The sequence below is a fragment of the Fringilla coelebs genome (assembly GCF_963513975.1).
Source record: "Fringilla coelebs genome assembly, chromosome: 3".
In the NCBI taxonomy this organism is placed as follows: Eukaryota; Metazoa; Chordata; class Aves; order Passeriformes; family Fringillidae; genus Fringilla; species Fringilla coelebs.
Window position 1 is genome coordinate 24,994,920 of NC_140030.1, and position 22,114 is coordinate 25,017,033.

General features: G+C 37.5%; 1 protein-coding gene across 1 annotated transcript in view; it reads right to left on the reverse strand.

Moving 5' to 3' along the window:
* Window positions 1-4,938: 4,938 nt before the first annotated feature.
* Window positions 4,939-22,114, reverse strand: part of HMGCLL1 (3-hydroxy-3-methylglutaryl-CoA lyase like 1) — a gene marked incomplete at both ends in the record, with an annotated part of 174,807 nt that continues 157,631 nt past the window's right edge. The window contains 2 exons of the mRNA XM_084202550.1: window positions 4,939-5,052; window positions 7,210-7,335. Of these exons, the coding sequence (XP_084058676.1) occupies window positions 4,939-5,052; window positions 7,210-7,335 (240 nt within the window). The remainder of the gene's footprint in view (window positions 5,053-7,209; window positions 7,336-22,114) is intronic.

Here is a 22,114-nt window from a genome sequence, read left to right on the forward strand (position 1 = left end):
TCTGAAGTTAGATAATGCCTCATTGAATTTTTTGAACTCCTACCTCCATTCCTGCCTGTAGCTTTTAATGTTTAGTTAATGGAGGAAAGAAATGTTTCCCTAGTAACTTAAAAGAGATTTGTCTGCTGTAAAAACACACGGGAACACCAGATTAAAAGGTAATCCTGAGAAAAAGCACTCAAAATGGATTACAAGGTAAAAAAGTCAACACAGGCATACACGTCAGTGACAACTTATATTTGCTAATGCTGTATGCATGAGCTGGTTAGTCAGAGCTGCTGAATCTGGCATAATACATGAGCATATCAGTTTCCATAAACAGCGAGACAGATTTTATTTCAGCTGTAACACCACATATTGCAAAATCACAAATTCATTTAACCAGGCGGATACATGACAATTCCTTGACAAACATATCATCTCTTTGACATTGGTTTCAAAGGACTGAGTTGACTTTGGCTGTAGTCCTTCTGCCTGCTGTGTTATTGCAGCAATGAAGATCAACACTGCATTACAGCAGGGCTGCAGAGAAGAATAATCTTCAAAAATATAACAAAAGGAAAGCTGATTAATTTTGATCAGCAAGTCAAGAACTGGAATTCATCTACTTCTTGCCACTCTTATACCTGTTTAGCCACTTTTCTAGATACTTCACAATCAGTGAAGAAAACTGGAGGCAGTGTCAGAAATCATAGAAAAATTCAGTGGCAGAAAGTACTGATTTTCTAATATCACAGCAACTAAAGAATATTTCTACCCTTTAAAACAAACTCAGTGAAAAAAATGGGCAGATCTTATAGATTCACACTAACTCTTTGGTTAAGCATTATTTCATTTCAACAACACTGATCCTAAACACAAGAATTTTATCTCACAGACTTGTAGTCTTCATTTTGTGACTCCTTAATACAATAATAAAAGTTTCATGACCTCAAATGACACTATTAAGAGAGGAAAATTAGCCAAAGCCTCTCTGGACTTATTCACAACACTAGAATATTCAGTTCTTATTTCATAAGCTCTGGTTATACACAAAAATGAGCCATTAAAGTGCTGGTCCAGAGCCAAGTTGCCCTAATACATAAAAGTTTAAACTACAAAGCAAGCTGCTGCTGGAAGACATTAGAACTGTATGGGATCTATGTCATTGCTGTGTTCTGGAAGGCACTGAAGAATGATTATGCCCATACTACTGGAACTGATCAACTTTTCCTCCAACAAAGCACACCAGTCATGCCTTCAACAATTTAACATCTTGACTTAAAATTTTTATAATGACACAGTGATAAGAACACCTGCTCATGGAAGCCAAATACCTGGATGCAAGCCCTCCATAGCCAGGAGGTGAAGTGACAGTAATGGTGAAGTGACAGTAATGTATTCAGCTGGGGTGAGTGACAGGGACTAAAAGAGCTAGTGATGGGTCACCCACTAGTGATGGGTCACTCTGAATATAAGCATAAAGATTTAGGAAGTCAGAAGCACTGGAGAGCCTCATTCCATTACTTGGCATGTTTTTCAAGGGGTATAGTGTTAGCTGTTTTACTATGAGCTGAATTCAGTGCTGCCTATGTGAGTGATGCACACTCATGGCATGACTATTGTAGCCTTTGCTATTAAAAGCAATAGCTGCTTATTTTTTGAAGCTAGACATTAGGCGTCAAAATGTTCTGCATAGTCAAAATTTTGCCAGCCCTGGAAAGGGGAGCAGCAGCATTTTACAAATCTAAAAAATGTCAGTAGGCAGAACACAAGCTGTCTCAAGATTCTCAGTCATACTACAACTAAACAAGTATTTTATAGGGACTGCTCACCTGGACCCACCAACCTAAATTCATCCCAGGTGGCAATTTTGGCACATAAACACTGCGTTGGGGTTTACTTTTTTTAAAATTCTGGCTCTATGTTTCTTTCTCTCATAACAATCCTGACAAACAATCTATTTGTCTGTGACCTCCACCCTGGATTACAATAACTCATGATGTGGTTGAAGCTGAACATGTGGGTAAAGTACAGGCTCCAGATGTGACTGCTCATCTTTTCCAATGCTCACATCATTACAGAATAACAGACCTGCAATTAATGCACTCCACAAGTTTCCAAGTAGTTTCTAAAACAGACCCAATAAAGAACTGAGACATTTTAGGCTGTTCATCCACATGATTTAATAGGTACCCTGTTTCACTGCATAGGGAGAATCAAGAGTCTTGAATCCAGAGCCAACTGTCTGCAAACCAGACAGTCCAGATGCTGAGAAGCCTAGGATGCACTGTGCACAGAGACATAAAAATGGACACTATCTGTTCAGTTCCTTATTTGGCTGTTAATTGAAGGCCTCACAACCACCTTCAAGAAATAGAACCCTGCCATCTGTTGCAGAGGCACTGACATTCTTTTCTTGGGATTTTTCTGGGTTTAGGAATTTTTAATTCCATTCTACCCAGTGGCACAAATTAATCCAGATTTACGAGAAAGTGTGTTCTTTTTAAGTTTATAATAACAGGATAAGCTGAGTTGGAAGGGACCCAAAAGGATCATCAAGTCCAGCTCCTGGACCCTGCAGAGCCCCATCCCCAAGACTCACACCATGTAACTGAGAGCACTGTCCAAACAGTTTTTGAACTCTGTCAGGCTGTGCTGTGACCACTGCCCTGGGGAGCTGCTCCAGTGCCCAACCACCCTGGGTGAAGAACATTTTTCTAATATCCAACCTACACCTTCCCTGACACAACTTCAGGCCATTCCCTTGGGTCCTGTCAGGGGTGTGTATTTAATCTCCCCAGGCTGAGCAGCAAGTTCAGTCTCATATCAGTTGTTTAGTCTCACATTCAGGTTTGCATCACAACTGCTTTTTTTTCAAGGGCTGACTTAAGTTTCAGTCTTTGAGAAGCTCAATATTGTTTATGTTAATTAAACATGCTAGCTCACAGGGTCTTGGGTGGAAGAAAATTCATCAGGACCTACAAGAAAACTGCATACTTCAGCTCAAAATGAGCCAATTCTGTGCCAACAGAGAAAACTAAACAGGAAAAATTATTATTAAATAGGAAAGTATTACAGTAAGGCTAGTCACCTTCAGGGGTAAATGACACATAAATTAGGGAGTTTTTAAGATGTCAGTTCTGGCATCACATTTAGGCTTAACTGAACTGCTGCAGTTTTCTTACCTCTTCATTGGGTCTAATTCATTACAGAATTTTTAAGTCTGTGAATGGTTCAAAACCTGGTTTTATTTAAGTTCATGTTTTGATATATGAGCTATAGTGGCTGCTAAATAGCAAAGCCCCAGCTGAAACATGGGGAAAAAGATAAAAGAGCTTTTTTGTGGTGATCCAACCATGCATCCAGGGCAGGTCAAGAAAATAAGGGTGTTCATACCTTCAGGAGCACTTGAAAGTCTTCACACTAGACTGCAGGAAAGATTTAGTATTTTGGAATGATAGGCAAGATATATATTGGCTCACCTGAACATTTCTTTTTTTATCCGTTGACTTTTACCATGAGAAGAGTGAAACAATGTAGCTTATATTAATTTTGACTATCATTACGGCCTAAACAGAATAGGGGCGTTATATAAATTTCTAGCTTTGTGTTGCCTGGAATGCAAAAACTAATTTTCTTAAATGATGCCAATTCTAAAGTACACAACTGGCTAAAAGATCTCAGAAAAATTCACTTTGGTATTTCAGTCAAACAATGACTCAGCTGTAACTTGGCAGACTAGTTCCAGGCAAAAAATTATTAAGCCTTTTTTTATGCGTTATCTTCCACTTTCTTTCATCTTACCTTTTGACAAGATTTCAAATTTTTGAGGAAAATTAAGAATATGGATGAAAACCACAGTCCAAGTTTTAGATTTTCATGTCAACAGGCCATGTTCAGAAAAAATATAGCTCAAAGTTAAGTACACAGAGAAGTACAGACAGGTCCTACACAACCAACCAGTAAGAGTATTGAAGTTTCAGGATGAAAAACATGACAGTATTTTCATGGCACGCTTGAACATTAATATATAGGATAAGGCTCTTTGAATTTGTCCATTTGTTCATTATTGATCTAATCTATTGATTATTGAACAGTGTAGTTCATTGGCATCTTGTTGAACTAAGGCTTTTAAAAGAACAGTATCATTCTCAGTAGAGCACAAAAAAAAATAATTCTAAGTCGTCTCCTTTGTGTAGGCTAGTCCAGCAAAATACTATTATCCTAAAAACCTTGCCAATTTTTATTTGCTTCATATAATTAGGTTTTAATAAGTTGACAAAAAATGCAACTACAACAAATTTAACATATGTAACAAATAAGGAATTTTGCTGGAGGATTGGAAGGATCTGGCAGAGTGCCATTCACCACAATGTCTTGGAACAAGATAAAGTCATCCATAATTTAGCAGATGTTAAACAAAATTTAAAAGAAATTCTATTGCTAAAAAATTCTTACAGTGAATTCAGATTTGGTTCTGTGTTCATAACACAGTGACTTGACAAATGAAAAGCAAGAATTCAGATAAATAAAATACACAATAGAATGGCCACACACAGTGTGAGATCTCATAAACTACTGAAAATATTTGTACTGTTCTGAAAGACATCTTGAATTAAATTTAACTATGTACTCATTGTTTCTACCCGGTTTTCCTGAAAAGAACTAACAATTCAGTTTAAGACATGGGAAAATGTCCTGGTGTTTATACATTTTTCTCATCTGTAGATGTACAAAGTACAGGGTTCTGTACAACAGTAGTTTATTTCTTACTTACAAATCAGACAATTCCTGTCAAGACAGTACAGTACAATAACTGTTCCCATTAAAAAAAAAAAAATATCGGTTCTATTTTGTTTCTTTGATGCAATGGTTTCCTTGTTTCTTTTCCTAAAGCAAATGTACTTGGTCAAGGTAAATGGAAAATGTAATCAAGCTGCAAAAAGAAAAATCCACTTAATTGATAGTTCCAGTACTGAAGGAAGCTTGTGCAACCTTTGAGTTTGTTTTCTTGTTCAAAGCTGTGCAGATGAAGTTTCCAGCTTCCATCACGGCACAAAGATTTACTCCCTAAAAAAGAGGTGAAAAATGTTAAGAATAATAAATGCACATGTTGAAAATGCTTAGACTCCAAGATTTTTGCTCCAGGGTCTAATTTTTGCAAACAAAGGGCCTGATTCATGTTATAGGTCAGTAATGGGGATCAGTAAAGCTGCAGTGATTTATGGATAGTTACAGCTTCTAGTTGTTTGGAAGGTTCTACTACTTTGAGAGTGATTTCTTGTCCCATCTGCAGTGGACCAAATACTGGAGTAATATCTTTCAACCCCAAAAGAATCTGGAATAAAGAGCTGGAATTATAACTGGAAGTTAGGAAAAAATATAGAATCTAAATATGTGCTGTATTTATTTATCATCCAACACTACAAAACTTCATGCAAAAAGCATGAAAAAGGATTCAAAAAGCAAAGACTTGTGTTTTGATATTGCATAATCTAAAATTTAAAATGAAATGAAACCTAAATAAAATCACCACCAAACCAAACAATAGAAGAAATAAGCATTTGATGGTGAGATTGTCTCCATGGGATTTGCTATGAACCTTTAGGACAAGCTGTATTCTTGCTTGGCCGCCAGATTGTTAACAGATGAATCAATCTTATCAAGAAGCCTGGTACATGGTATATTTCATATAATCCAACTATTTTTGCTTAATTCCTTCCTTTTGCTATGAGTCAGTTGGGAAGATCAATGAATATTTTGCCCAAGGAAAGACTGTACTGAAAGCAGGAGTCTAAGGTGCACAGCATGTAAAGTGAAATGCATGATTTCCTCTCCTTATTTCAAAGAATTGTGTTGTTTCAAAAGAATAAACATCACCTTCATGAAGAAAAGCTACCCCAAAGTGTGTACAAACAGTCCAAAACAGAGTCCACTTGTACAGTGCACACCTGTGACTGAATATTTTCTGATTGAGGAGCTCATTGGAACTTATCACTTGTTTGTAGGCTGCAGTTCCGTGTGGTGTACAATACCTACCCTGAACTCCCTAAAAAGCAAATGAGAGCACATAAATGCTTACAGTGAACTCTGAAAGGCATTGAATATGCTTTAACAGTGCCCAGGGAATGTGCAATTCAGAAACAAGTTCTGTAATCCTTTCATGTCAAGGAACTCCATTGGCCTGTACACCACATGGAACTGCAGCCTACAAGCAAGTGATAAGTTCCAATGAGCTCCTCAATAATGCAAATCTTCCTATTTCAGATATCAGGCATTTAGATTTCTTTCTGTGGGAGTTTAATGCAAACCACACACTTTGTAGTTTTGGCAGTTCTTTATATGTTCCCCTTTGAACTTGACTTTCCATGTCCATGTGTAAATTAAACATAAAGCTACAGCAATGCCTGAGTTAGCACAAACTCATTATGCCACATATCCAGATAAATGGGGACCGACAGGAAGACCAAAGAGCACATTTGTTGAAGAAGGCAGTAAATGAGTCCTAGGAATACAGAATAATTAACATGCCAACCAGCCAGGGATACTAAATGAGTGCTCTTGAGATGTGGATGCTCACTGGTAAGGTTCACTAAAGTGTAGCTCAGGGCATATAAGCTGTCTGCCCTCTCCTCCAAGAACAGGACTGGTAATAAAAATTACTGTGAAGCCTCCTAGCCAGTAACAGGTTCTGTATAATTTTGAAATATTTTAAGTGGATACCTGAGAAATAACAATGTCCTGTGCTTGGGTGCCAAACACCACAATTTTTTTCAACTTTGAAGTCAGAAAAATTGACAACAAATTAATAAGCACTATGAGCCAAATCCAAAACTGTGACAAAAGCTGAGCTCTGCTCAGTCTTTCCACTATTGAGATGACCAGCCTTCTGTAGCAATGTCTACAGTACTGAATTTTTTGTGGTTACTGAGGCAGAGCAATGACACAAAGCAGCTGCTACTAGGTTCCTCGTAGCTCCAGGTAGGAAGAAGTGGATTATTCAACTTATGTTAAATACACAAACCATTTATAGTCTAAATTGCTAATGAGGACAACATCATTCCTGTTATGTGTCAAGCCATATTAATACACTGAATTTGCAAAAACTTCTATGGGCTCTGAATGTTTTGTTGTACAGCACAAGTTATTGAGAGGTATATATCATATGTTTCTTAGAATGTTATTTTTTTTTCTTAAAGTCTTAAGAAGAAAGTAAAAATATCTTACTGTGTTGATCCCCAGACCGTTCAGCATGTATATCACATCCTCTGTGGCTACATTTCCAGTAGCACCTTTTGCATAGGGACAACCACCAAGTCCTGCAACAGATGAATCCACTACAGCAACTCCCATCTGGAAAATAACAACACAAAAATGAAGCATCAGCACAGAGTATTATTTATAATTTTTCATAAATGGCAGGCCATATGTATTAGTTACCATGCATAAAATACACATTTCTCCACAAATGGATGCATTCCTTGGACAAAATTCCTCATAATGGTTTTAGTCCTGACATCTTTAAAAGGTAAGACTTTTCAAACACAGGCTATGGAACAAAGAACTTATGGTCCATTACATGTGATTTTGGCAGATAAGATTATTCCAGCTTTCTAGAAAGAGGCTTTAAGTATTTTCTCTCTTTATCTTTCAACCTGGTGCTTTTAAATAACCTGCATCTAATATGAAAGGTTTTCATGCAAAAAAAAAAATCAATGGAAGTTCTCCATAGATTTATACAGGTTAAGCTTGGAATATTTTTAAGAGAACACTTGGTGCAAAGTGTTGAGCTTACTCATTTAAAGTAGACTTAAATTAAGGAATGAAAAAATACTCAGCTGTGGTAAATTAATAATTGCTTGCTTTTTGTTTTCTTCCTGCTGCATTCAAATGACTTCTCTCTTCTGATCCATTCAGCACATTCATGATAAAAAGTCGTAAACCAGTTACCAACTCCACCCCAGAGATAATATTACATTTCCTAGGGAATAAAGTCTTCCCTAGGAGACTGATAAGGGAAGAGGCAAAAAACTGAGCCATTGACTTCCACTGATATGTTTAGGGAGCTTTTGCACCCTCTTCTTTCTATGATTTGGTTTTTAAAATGAAGCTGAAACTGGAAAGCAATAGTTTTCTGTTACAATACGTTAGCTATGGGATCCAGGACACTGGGTCTCCCTTGTCAGAGAAGGCTCTTCAGTCTTCCCCTTGCCTCTGGAGGCATTCAGGCTCTACAGATAATTGGAAGCAGGCAAGGGGATTAGGCAGAACAATTATTAGGTCTTCAAAGACACAAGTTCTCAAAGAACACAAGTTGCTCTTAGTGGCTTAAGAGCACTAGAGGGTTCCCTTCCCCACAGGAATAATTTAAGGTCGGCATGACAGATCAGGCAGGCTGAAATTCAGGACAGGAGTTCCTGTGCAGAGATAAATTTTCAAAACCCTAACTTTGGGTACAGAGAGATTCAGAGGTTAAGCCAAGCTTGTTACCCACATATGCAGGTCAGGAGTTTGGCTTAGAGGCTTGACTGCACAGATTGCTGATCCCCCTTCTGAGGAACCTACCTGTCCCTGCAGGCTGGTGTGGAGCCTGAGCTTCTCCTTCCCAGACATGTATACAGCTAGCTAGCAAGGTAGGCAAATTATACATCCTGCATGTTGCAGTTGCTAAGTCCCCTTTCCAAATATACCTAGTAATTGGTTTTTTAGTTCTGGAATAAACTACCCTAATGTGGGGTTTTTTGTACTTTCTTCTAGTTTTAACAATGCACTCCATAGTTTTATCATTGACCTTACAGACTCTAAACTTCCAACATCTCTGGAGAGCAATAATAAAGAAGGAAGTGTTGTCCCAGGTCTTATTCTTGGACAGAGAATATTATCTTGATCTAGGTAGCTGCTCAAAGCCTGTAATAAAGACCTCAAAGAGTCGAGGTGCATAACTATGACAGGCAAGAGAGTACTATTTAATATTGCTCACATAATAAGAGTCTCTAAAAAGAGATACTGTACTTTAAAGTACACAAATTTGTGACTTATGGAGTGAATCACCAAAGTGCATGTTTCACATTTCAGTCACTTGTCACACTCTTTGTTTGTGTAGGCCACCAGTCAGAAAATGTTATATGACACATCTGTGTCCAGTACACAGAGGATGTGCATTCACAGCAGCTGGAAATTCTTTTTGCACTAGCTGCTAAGATTCATGCATTTACTCTAGAAGTCATTGGCCCCAGCTCCACAGTGGCATCTCTCAGCTTGCAAATGTCCATGCAGAGACATGTTTGGCTTCTTATTGGAAAGATTTAGGGTATGGTGGAGGTCTACAGAAAAGGGTGTCAGGTGGATGTAGAGGTTGATACAAGCATGATCCCATTACTATGCCTTCTCTCTCAGTCTGATTATAAGATTTACATCAGAAATTATTGTTTCAGGAAGGAAAAGATAAATGAAAGTGTCTTTCATGGAGGTTTTCCCAATCTGTCATAACTGCTAGAGTATTCTTCTTCATGCACTCATTTTCAGTAACTTTTACATGGGGATAAAACTACGGGCAAATAATATGGTGAGGTACATCAATGCCGTTAAAACCCAAGGAATATCAGCAGACTCAGAAATAGCTTCAGTAGCATACAAATAGTCACTTTCTAATCCCAAAAAATTATCTCAATAAATTCTTGTCCTTTTTCGCAAACAGGAAATAAAGTATCAACTAAATAGTATTTGGTAAAAAACAGCCAAAAAAAGTCAATTGTCTGCTCCAGTCCTTCACAGGGCACTCACTGTAAGCAAAAACAAAACCAATATCCTCCAGCATTAAAAGGGTATGTTTTCTAAAGACATTCAATTGACACATATTCATTCTTGATATCCTTGTACAAACATTAGTGATGCCATCATAATTCTGAATTTGCAGTGCAAATCTCACAAGAGTGGGGTACAGGTGGCTGACAACTGTTTGTTAAAGTGTTGGTGACTATGGATGTATATGTGATATCACAGCCGCTTGAAGGTAACATGAAACACCTATCTGTGTCTGACCACACCCTTGTATTCTCAGGCAGCCTTGTCTGAGTTATTCAAAGTACCCTCACTGGAAGCTGGAATAGGCTCAGACAATTTATCTTACTGTAGATGCAAGAGCATACAAAACCTTGATGTCTCCTGCTGACTAAGCAGTGGGAACAGTAATTTCCACATGACAGACAGTGATAATTGCTCTTTTAATTGTCTTTTAAATCATTGACTATTTTGGCTAAATATAAAAAAAAAGGAGAAGGTCTAATAATAGCACCTTTACATTGGTTGCATCCTTGGGGGGATGGCTTTAACCCTAGTACAGGACACTTAATCCATTACTTCCCCGAAACAGTGCATAAACACAAAGTCTCTAAAATTGTATCTCTATCAGGATATATTTGCTATTTGAACATTAAGCCACTGGTAGACAAGGTCTAAACATAGCATATATCATACAACAACAGTGACTGACCTCCAAAGCTGACAGTTCTTCAAATCAGTGGTCTTAATACGCAGTGAGCAGGTGTCCCTCCTTAAAAATAATGTCTTTTCTCTTCACAATGCTTTTGAAAGGATATCTACTGCAATGTACTACTATTTCAGCAACAGGGTCAGCTGCATCTGTCTGGTCTTGCATGTTGTACAGACAGTTATAATGTGTTTGCTGACTCAAGTGCAGAATCACTCCAGTTCATCTTCAGTGGCCCCATTCAAAAAGAAATCCTTAAATAATCCATACTCTAAGCTCCAATCTAACAGTGCTAAAAACAAATGTTGGAAAACATCCCTCAGCAGTGCTACTAACTAATTTGGAGGTTGATATTACAACCCAGTCTGTCCAAGCACAGAGTCTGAAATAGCACCTAATAAATAACTCCTCTGCACGTTGGAGCAGCTATGAAGCTCTTTTGGTTTTGCAGCCATTAAAAGCAAAAGGAGCGCTAAAGTAAAACCTAAAATTTGACAAAATGTATAAAACAAGATGTTTTCCTTCATCATATCTTTTATATTTGTCAGACTTTCACAGGAGATAATGAGTTTCAATCCTTTAAGCAATCCAAGCTTGCAAAAAATTCACTGTCAATATGACGTTTTAAAAGTTCACAGCCTCACTGTCACTTCCTGACAGGCACTAAATTGTGCTGACATTCATGAGAAGTTGTACTGCAGCTATTTCATAGGTTATGTCCTAAATGAGCATTCACTGAGCTGCTTCCACATGGACATGTGTGGGGGTGAACAATGGCTTGGCTTCCAGGACAGCTACAGTACTTCAACATTTTTTGACACTTTTTGAAAATCACAAAATTCCTGACAGTGGTTCCTGAACACCTTCCAAACTTTAGCTTTGGCTAGCTTTAGCTTACTCTCCAGAGAAGGCAGAGGACTTTTTGCTCCTGTCCCATGCTAACTTCCTAACTCCCCAATGAGAAAGCGAGGAATTAAATTCATCACCTTTGTCAAACAGCCAATTTTAACAGGAAACCATTATTGCCAGTGAATAATAAATGCTTCATGTTTCTCAGTTTGCTTTACTAGCTCCCCATAACTTCTTGTTGGGACAGTCAGTCTCCTTCCTTACTGATCTTTAAACCTGGTTTGTCTGGCAGAAGTTTAACTTTGTTTCTCTCTTAAAAATGGCAAGGTCAGCATCAGTAACTCCAGGAAAGTATGTGGTATAAATCAGAAGCTATAAATCAGGTCTTTCATAAATTAGGCTTCTTCTAAACGATGAGATTTTGAAAGCAAAATATCAAGGATACAAGGTATGCATTAAAGAGGAAAAGATTTGTGCCACAAAGTCAAGGGGCCACAGCACTGTGAAGTTCAGTGGCCAGTGCCTTAAAGGTAGGGGCATGTAGATACTGCAAAGAGTGGCTGCATTAGTTCAGCTTTTGCTCAAAGAAGGCAGCAGGCAGGGAGGAAGAAGTAAGAAATGCCAGGTCAAAGGCTGCCCACACAAAAGGCAGTACAAGAGTATTGCTATATAATCCTGGAGCCCAGTCAGTGCCTAGCTGGCACTCTTGGAATGGTGCTTCTGCCATATCACTGTGTCTCTCTGGCATCAGTCTGCTAGCCACCACTACATGCTATGCCACTGGCAGAAACACCCTCTCCTCTAGAGAGACAGAGAATTAGCCAGACACAGAAATGACTATGCCAGAAATGCTTTGTAAGGTTCAGTGGCTACAAAGACCCTTCCCTAATTTACATTGTCAAGCTGTCTAAAATCAAAGCTTGCCGTTCTCCTGTATTTCAATATAATAAATCTATGCAAATAAATATTATTTTGGTATTCAAGAAATTAAAATCATAATTTTCTATGTATAAGGCAATAAAATGGAATAACCGCTCTGTGGAAATCTGTGAAAGTTATCTGCATTTCCTTCCTGCTTGTTTTTTTTCTTTGCTTTTGCTAAAGGTTAACACACCACAAAAAAGCTTTTGAGTTAACACCATCCCTACTGACCACAGGGTGTCACTGTAACATTAAAATATCCAATTTCCCAGTTCACGTCTTTTGAAAATTAATACATTCATTGAGGGGAAAAAAATCCTTTTCTTCCAAAACATACTGAAATGCAAGCAATTTGTGGGCAGACATGCCACATAAAATAGGTTAATACTGCATTCTTTTAACTCATTGTACACATCTTTTCATATTGCTACTGACACATTTATTATAAGCAAAGCTGGCAATGACATCTAGAGTTAAAGTTTCCTAACACTTTCCATCATAAGGCACCACTTTCAGTTGTTTATTACTTTGTCAGCCTTTAACTGCTGGAACTTATATTTTCCATACCTTGTCTCTGCCTCAGATTGGACTGTTTTGAAAGTTTCAGTGAAAAATGGGTTTGGCCACTTCCGGGAACAAGTTTTGGGGAAGAAAAACACTCTGTTACATTAATATTCAATAAGTTTTACATTAGTTTCTAGGAGATATTTTTGTAGCTTTGCAGTCTCAAGTTTGGCACAGTATCCCGTAAGATCAGGGATATTGATCTTAAGAGATCCCAGTCTGGACTTAGTTACAAGCTTAGGGAAGTTCCACCTTATTTGCCACCTTATTGTCAGGAACTGGTCAGTCTGGGAGCTAAAATGCCAAAGGGTCAAGAGAGCAGCAGCTGACCATGTTTTTTTCCTTATCCTCAACAAAGAATTGTGAAGCAATTTCTCTGAGCCTGAATTGAAATATCTGTGTCCCTGACTGACAATGCATCACCTGCACAAAAAGCCTGAGCAGTGAGGTCTGTGTTGCAGATTTGGTTCTTCAGAAAACATTCATGAATGTTTAGGGGGAATCAATTCCATTCAACATGAGACTGGTTTTGAGATTTTGGAATGCTAATAAAAATCCTGTGCCATAACACAATTAATGAAGCAGATGTTCACAAACCATTATTTTTATTGCCTATGCAGGCTGATTGTGCACTCTTATATTTAAAAACACTGGGGTTTGCTGGTGTGGGGCTGTGCTCAACTCCAGATCTCCCTTGCTAAGGATCACAAAGCTGCAGGGGGAGCAGGAGGCACGCCAAGGCCTTGTTGGAACTCATGAAGATGTAATGATCATCAAAATAGTAAGTAACTTTCCAGTCTCCCTTCCTTCCCTGCCCAGTCAAGCCAGGGCATTGCCAGATGCTGCTGCTGACTCAAAGTAAGTAGCTACTGCTCAGGATGCTCTTCAGCAGAAGTTGCTGCTCTCAAGCAAACCTGTGATGGTTTGACAATTTATCTGCTTACTGTGTCATGAAATAACCTGATCTATAAACCCAAGGTTTTTGTTCTATAGACAAAAGTTTGAACACAGTCAGGAGACCAATGAAATAGGAAGGGAAGAGAAGATAATAATCTTGGGATCTGGAGGGAAAGGGGGAACTAGACAGAAAAGGCAAAGGGGAGCTTTGGGGTAGGCTGAGATAGAACTATCTAGTTCAGAGATGTAAAAGCTGTGCCAGGTTGCCTGTGACCTACATTTCATCAGGTAAAAACAAGATCTTATATGCTACATGCATAAATGAATAAAAATAAACTGGAAAATAAACAGAGGGCTTTGAATTGACAGGGAAGACAAATGATTACTTAACTCCATGGTAAAGTTACTGAGGGTAGCTTCGGGAGAGGAAAATTTAGCTGGGACTGGACAAAGAATGTTTGAAGCTGCTGACTGTTGTGGTCCAATGATGAAAGAAAAAAAAATCATTTAACTTCCGTGGATGTCTCACAGAGGATAAGCTGAGTAGACAGATACCCACTGAAATAAAATGGCTGCATTTTCATAATATGGGGCATCAGCTGAGAATGAGGGGAATGAAGGACAGAACAGGTAAAAATCAATGTTTGAGATGCAGGCAGTGCACTTCTCTGTGAGCCACAATACTGAAAAGGGCAGAGGACTACTATGAAGACTCAGGGAAAGGCACTGCTTTGAAAGGTCTAGTATTTGAAGTACCTGTGGAAAATGTGGAACACATGAATCTCTCAATGAAAATGGCAAACCAGCATGACAGCATTTGAAAAGGTCCCTTGTTTCCTACATTCAGGGAGCACATAATGAAGTTAATCTATCATATGTACCCCTCTTACTGTATCTGTACCTTAGAAAGAAATTACAAATTTTTTCAATCTTGGTTTTTTGTCCTCACTAGCTTCCGCCAGCTCCCAACCCTTCTAGTCACTGGAAGACCAACTTGTGTTGAGTCACTCTTCAGCTTAAGCTGGGTGACCAAATTGCTCCTGGAGGTGTAATTTCTCTCACTTCTTATAAGTGGAACACTTGCAGCATTATGCACTAAGTGGCAGTGGGCACTAACTTGTACCACTGTGAGCAAACGAAATAGATTGATGACAGAAAACATCTATTGTTTTAAAATAAATGCATTTCCAGCAATGGTAGCATTTATAAAAACACAGGGAAAGTAGAGCAGAACTGTTTTCATTCCACAGTACCACTATTGTATCTCAGCATCAGGGTATCTAAAGAACCAAAATAACAGCATTTAAAATGCCATCTGACTTCAAGTCAGCCTGATCCTTCATGCATTGTTACATTTTTTCATATTATTTTAGAATGTACTACAAGGATATGTAGAATTTTGAAACCTAGTTTGGTCTTTACACAATCCATAGTATCTTTTGCATTTTGTATTAATGTGCAATAGATGCTTTGTACTTGGAATACATAATATACTTTTATTATTATACACAGTTATTTTCTAATGCAAGAGATTCCTTTTCTTATTTCTGGAGATAAATCTCACAACAGAAATGAACAATTGTGCATCCTACTCAAGCTGAACAGATACGTATCTCCATCATTCACTATTACTCCATATTAGAGTCAACCAAAAATAATTGGTACAGTTAATGCTGTTAAATAAAACTTGCACTTTTTATTCAGACTTAACTACTATTTCAAATCTCTCTTAATTCTATTTTCAGAATCCCCTGAGTGAAACAATACTTTATTCTACTTTAGTATGTAGGATGTATGGAGGTTCAGAGACTCTGCTCACCAATATTCATTAACAAACCACATTCAGCATAAAGAAAGGTGGATTTCCAAGATGTATGGTAAACTAACCTTAGGAAAAACTCCTGGCATTCTTTACATCTTCTGGATTGCACAGGTGCACATCCATCTTCTCCCATATATGGAAAATAAGAACTGCATCCTCCATTCAAATGCTTTTAACTTATTTACAGCAAGACTGGAGACAATATTTATCATCACAAAGTATAAAGCCAAATGTCCTTTTTCTTCAGGAGCACCAAAGATTAGCAGATTAGAATGTTTTCCACATGTCCACTTTACTGTCAAGAGAATATTAAAGAAGTTTTCCAGCTTCCGCAGCTCAGCCAGATGTCAATGGATCCCACAGTGAAGCAAAATTGGCAGAGTAGCCTTCTCATGACCCCAGCATTGTTTTATCAAGGATCAGTTTAAAAGTATAAAGGGCCCATTTCTTGCTGAGATCTGTAATGTTTTTCAGCCCTTTTCCCCTGCAATTACACAAAAGTGCTGACTTTGTTGAACTACTGATATGCAGTAGTATTTCTTATGACTTCTCTCACACTGCGCTGTAATTGCTGTTTATGTTGGCACAAGAAAAGTACCACGTCTTGTTTCCACTGTACATTTCCGGACTCTGGTTTCAGCAACATCACTGTAGGATATTGTACTGGGCATATGTTTTGTTGTGTAAACATTAACTGGTAATTTACCCTGTCAATCTCCACAGTATGGCTTCTAATTGCCAGAGGTTGAGGGGCTTCAGATGGACATTTTACAAAATATTTACAGCAGCTATCCTGCTTCTTTTTTTTCTTCTTCACTGCTAGTTGTGTTTTGAAAATCATTGCAAGAGTAAAAACTCCATCAAATGGAGTAAACAACTCCATCAAATGCCATAAAACAAAACCCAAAACCAAATGTTTTCATTCTTGTGCACCTCATTCTCTAGAGTATTTTGGCTTAACTAGTTTCCCAACTAGTTAAGCCAAAATCATGGCAAGATTACAGTAAACGTGATAGTATAGTAAAGTACCAGATGTTTCTGTTTGCTTACAATTTGATCATTCCCTTTATATGTTTTTTAAACAAGGGAAAAAAACTTATACTGGCATTTTTTTTCTTAAAATTCATTCTTGCTAGAGAGCCTGCGAACTTGCAAATGGCTATGCACATCCTTATTTGATTCAAGACTCAGACAAATGTACTTAACAAATGGGACCACGAAGGTCTTGTTAGAAAATCTACTGCAAAAATTCAGAACAAAGGAACAATCTCCCTTTAAGAGCTATGGAATATATGTTTTAGTCATTCATCTGTATAATTTCAAGGAAGTAGCACTTTATATTTTGTGCAAAAAATACAGTGTCTTGAGTAGAATTCCAGGATGGGAATCAGTCCTGTAACAATAATTACAGCAAAGTGGGCAAGGAAGATGCAATCAAATAGGGCATTTTTGGCCACCCTAGGCAGAGACAATTTTTATTTCACATAAAATTTTCATCATAATTTTCATTATAATGCAAGAAACTTTTTTTTAAATGTGATAGCTTCTCATCATCTACTAGTGTTCTATTACAATTGGATCAACTTTATAATGTTCATCACATTACAGTACCTTAGCATGTTACACTGCCTTCCCTTCAAACACATTGATTAATTAAGTGGGAGCATTAAGGTGGGGAGCCACGAAATGCAAAATGTCTTGAAAATATTTTTCTTTTATTCTGATGGGAGCTCCTTTTTATAAAAAGACACCTGTAATTGTCTATCCAATGTATCTGCCAGCTGTAAAGCCAGAACACTTCTTTTGTTTAAAAAGGCATTCAACTTAGCACCCTGTATTTTGCTATAGATGCATGTTACATTGCTCTGCTAAATCTGCTTTTATTTTGTTTACTTGTCTTATTCTTTAGAGGAAAAATTACTCCATCAAGTTAAAAATTATTTCCTATTGTTGCAGTTCTTAGTGCAAGCAAAATTTAACTGCTATGAACATTGGAGAAAAAAATCTTTCTTTCTATAAGTGTTTATGCATTTGAATGAACTCTTTTAAGCAAATCACATCATTTGCCTCTGGCAATCTTAACATATATCATTTTCACTAAGCAACAAAGAAGAAAAAAGTAAACAAGCAAACATGCAAGCTGGAGTGCATAACACTACCAGTCATTTATGTTTAAAAATTATAAAAATGTTTTTATTTCTGAATGCTTGGCTGTTTCCATTCATAGTGCAATAATTCAAAAGAAAAAAAAAGATAAGTGACAAATTATTTGACTCAAGAGACTGTTTCAGTGTTGCTTCTGCACAGCACAGACTGAAAAAAAATGATTGTCATACTTTAGGTACTACATCAGCTTTGGTTTCTGTCTTAGCTGAAGAGTCATCTTCAACTTATTCCACTTATGCAAATGTTCACTTGCTCTCTCAAGCTACAAAGACCCACCCAACACTCATTTGGAGCAAGTTCAGAACTCCAGCCTCCTGGTCACAGTTATCTACAGATTTTCTGCGGTTCATTTTACCTTAGAAAGCGCCCTAAGATCTTGTTTAAAGCCACTTGATACATTTCAAAATAGGAAATAACTCTCCTTCCTTCATTGTTTGCTAGATGATAACAAAATTCCTTCTGAGGAGCTGTAAATATGCAAGAATGGCCAGAGGTTTAGTTCCACCCCCTCAGCACAGCTGTCTGTAGAGCTGCCCAAAAAGGAAGGAAGCATCATCCTGTAAACACTACACTTCCCTGCTGGAGACCCTGGGATTTGTCATTCCCCAAGTCTGTTCCAGCCATGGCAAACTCCTCTGACCCTTGCTTATAGGTTCCATGCAATGTCCTCTTTTTTTCCAGCAAAAACTAGAATACACACACTCACAAATAATGAAAGGTCACAAAAACAATAATTTCCAAGAGGGAAGCATTGTAGTGACTCTGTCCTTTTTTTACAATTGCTATTAAACTTTAAGAAAAACCACTTTAGGGTAAAAAGGGAGAGGGAGTAATTCCCATTAAGTAGAAAAATAAATATGTCTAAAAGCCATTTATCTTCTTCTAGTTGATGTGTACAGATTAAAGTTCCCTATGATTCTCGGGAGATCTTCTAAAAACAAGTCAAGCAACACTTCTAAGAAATAATTTATTTCAAAAAAGAATGCAAATTAAATGAGGGATTAAATTCCAAAAACAACGGTTTTAAAGGTACTTAATTTTATCTTGACCAAATTTTTGAAAATTTTCTTTCACAATTATTTTTAAATTATGTTGAAATATTGTATTTTACTTCTGCCACTGCTCCACATGCCTTTTAAGTGCCCAGCATATGAGCTCAAACCCCCAGAGACATCAGCAGCACACTCAGAGCTGACCAAAACCTCTGAAATCATATCTCCAGAGACATCCTTGGATGTCATTATGGAATGCCATTTGTGGAATGCCACAAATTCTACTAGGAATGACAGCAAAACCCTCTCTGTTGTGTAGCTAATGCACAGGAAGTTGTGCTCTTTTGTGGCCATGTATATGACCAAAAACCTAAATGGAATCAGGACTTAATTGTCCACTGTGTGTAACTCTTGCATTGTCCTTGGCACAGCTTTGCCCTGAGGCAGACAGAGCTCCACCAAGCAATTTCTGGCACAGTCTGGGAACCAGCACCCTTTAGGGACCATCCATAGCTCAGTCTGGAGTTTTGGTTTTTGGGATGCAAGCTTTACATAGCAACTGGCCACAGTGCCAGAGAGGCCAGGATGTGCTGAGCCTTTAAAGGAGTGACACAGCAATGTAGGAATGCAAACCCTATGGAGACATACCTCATCTCTCCAATTAGCATGGCAGCTGATGAGATAGCAATTGAGGGAGAAATGCATGTTGTGACAGGGCTGCTGAGAAGGGAGAATGGCATGGACCTGCAAGGACGGGTTCTGAGATGAGCCAGTTGTGTAGGATTGTATTTGTGGAAATGCCATTTCATTTGTTGTGGAAGTTGGAAGGTGCGGGAGAGACAAGCAAGACTCCATAAAACTAAAAGGGACAAGTAACAATGGCAGACAACTAATTTGTCTTTCTGTGGATGAAAGAGTGCTTATGTAATGCTGAATAAGGCACAAGAAATACTCTTCAGACCAATGAAAATTCTTTATTTTCCAGTCATCTAGATAATCATGACTTTCATTTTTAGGAAGGGAATCAAACACTGTTGTAAAATAACAGTTAGGAGTTCAATTTCTGATTGCTACAGGCAGTCATCTCATTGAACCTACAGCCAGTCCCTATCAATCATGCAAAAAAACACCCCAAAACCTACCTTTTATGCATGCAATCCAAGGCACAATAGAAATATGCACGGGGAATGTGACACCAGTGTGCCCTCACCATACTTCTTATGCATGCTAAGGATCAGTGATTTCAGGTTTTTAGTGCCGTATTTTCACAGCTTCTAAAAGTACTAAATATTTATTTTAAATGTGGCCTAGCATTTTGAAAACTATTTTATACTAATTTGTTCTATAAACACCTGAAACCCTTTTTTTTTTTTTTTTTTTGAAGCCTTCTTACATTTCCAGCATTTGGAAGTAATTTGTTTCTAGTCCAAAAAAATGAATGTCTGTCTCTAACAAAAAGAGCTGGATTGCTGCCCAATCCACTTTAGAACTGGATGATGCTGACTTTTAGCCATTTAAATAGTCAAGTTAAACAAGACGCTGTTGGGATGATAAAAGGGGCTCTGTAAAGAGACTGTTGCTCTGACTTTGTGGACTTAAAACTATCAAACAATGACTAGGAAAACAGTGAAAGAGAGAAAAAAAAAAATGAACATAAGTACCAGGGAAAACATTCAGGTTAGGTGAATGCAGGAGCACGGTATCTGTTCACATCATTCTTTCCCCTTGCCAGGGAGCTGCCAGCAGGATATTTACTCTGCTTAAGCACTGACAGAGACCAAGAATGGCAAAAAGGAATTACAAAGGGCAAAAAAGTGAAGGGGACTTAGACACTAACAGGCTGTGTGGAGTATTACCCTAAAAAGCAACTGTAATCTGTTAATTTTGTATCTAAATTATATTCTATGCAATTTTGTGTGAGCCTTGTTTGCAAGCTCTACTGTGCAAGCTTCTTATAATCTTATTAATACTAGTATCTTATTAATACTATTTCCTTTCCCTTTTTCAAACTATAGTTCCAGATATGACAACTAAAGATGCAGCAGAACAGAATCTGATGAAGACCAGAGAACCATTTAAAGTAAATTCTCTGAATCTGCTTATTTTTGCATAGAAAGAAGTGCATTCACGAGAGGACAAAAATGCACAGTAATGAAAGCAATGTTAGAAATGTATTTTAGATACTGTTCAACTAAATCAGTATGGGTTTAATGGTTCTAGATTTAATGAAAATGATCATGAAGCTTAAATTGGAATGAAATTCCAATTTACTGGAAATTCACTGCAGAATGAAATGTGCAAATGAATACCACTTACAGGATAGGGAATTCAGAAATTAGAGCACGTAAGACATGATTAGGCAAGGTACAATAAAACAACATTCCAAGAAAAAGAAGTGTGCAAGGAGGACACAAGCACAGAAAAAGAATATTTGGGCCAAATTATTTTTTTTAATAAATACACAGCTTCAATACTATTTGTATAGAAATGATCTTTGCTTTTAAGACAGAAAACTAAAAACACTTAAAATTTTATTTGTATAGTTGCTGCAACAATTTTCCATTAATATTCCATTTAGACATAGAGTGATATGTATGAATTTGCAGGTACAAAGAAAGATGCATAGATTTGCATGTAAAAATCAAATGTTTAAAAATCCTTTAGAAGATAGCTGAGGCTTGATTGTAAGCCAAAGGAAAGTCATGTCTACTGTTGCAAGTCAGCTCTAGTGAGTAATTGGAAGATGAGAATAATCTGTATCTACATGATGAAGGCTCTCTTTTCTTAGTATCCTGAAACAGACTTAAACTTGAGGTTTGTTGGTTCAGTAACTAGGTCTGAAAGCTTCTGAAATCCAATATTACAGCATATTACAAGCAGCTAAACAATGTGCATTTCTATTATTCATTATTCCTTTATAGTAAGCTAAGTTTCATTTCAAATAAAAACCAAAACCCACAAAACCATACATACAGGCTACCTATTGGTATATGCATGTAAACAAATCTAACTCAGGAACTCCCACTGCTATTTCATTACACAATAACAAACACATTCCTCTTCCTATCTTAAAATATTCAAACAGTAAGAACCTTGAAACAAACTCTACCATTTAGTTTTTTCCCCAATTATACTGTAACAGTTTTAATAATAGTAAGGATTAATTTATTTGTGGACTCTCAGACTATCAAGTTTTTCTGAAGCATAAGGATAGGGGTCAAAAACTTACAGTTCCTCAGAAATTGCACACTGTGCACATTCTGCAAAAAGCAGCAGATAGCAATAAAAATGCAGTGGCTAATTCTTTTGTACTGATCTAAGAGACGAGTAAAACTAGGGTTGCTAATTCTTTTGTACTGATCTGAGAAAAGAGCAGGAGTGGTGCTGCCTGTTCATTTGCTTAATTACTTATTTTGCTGATATTACAGGCAA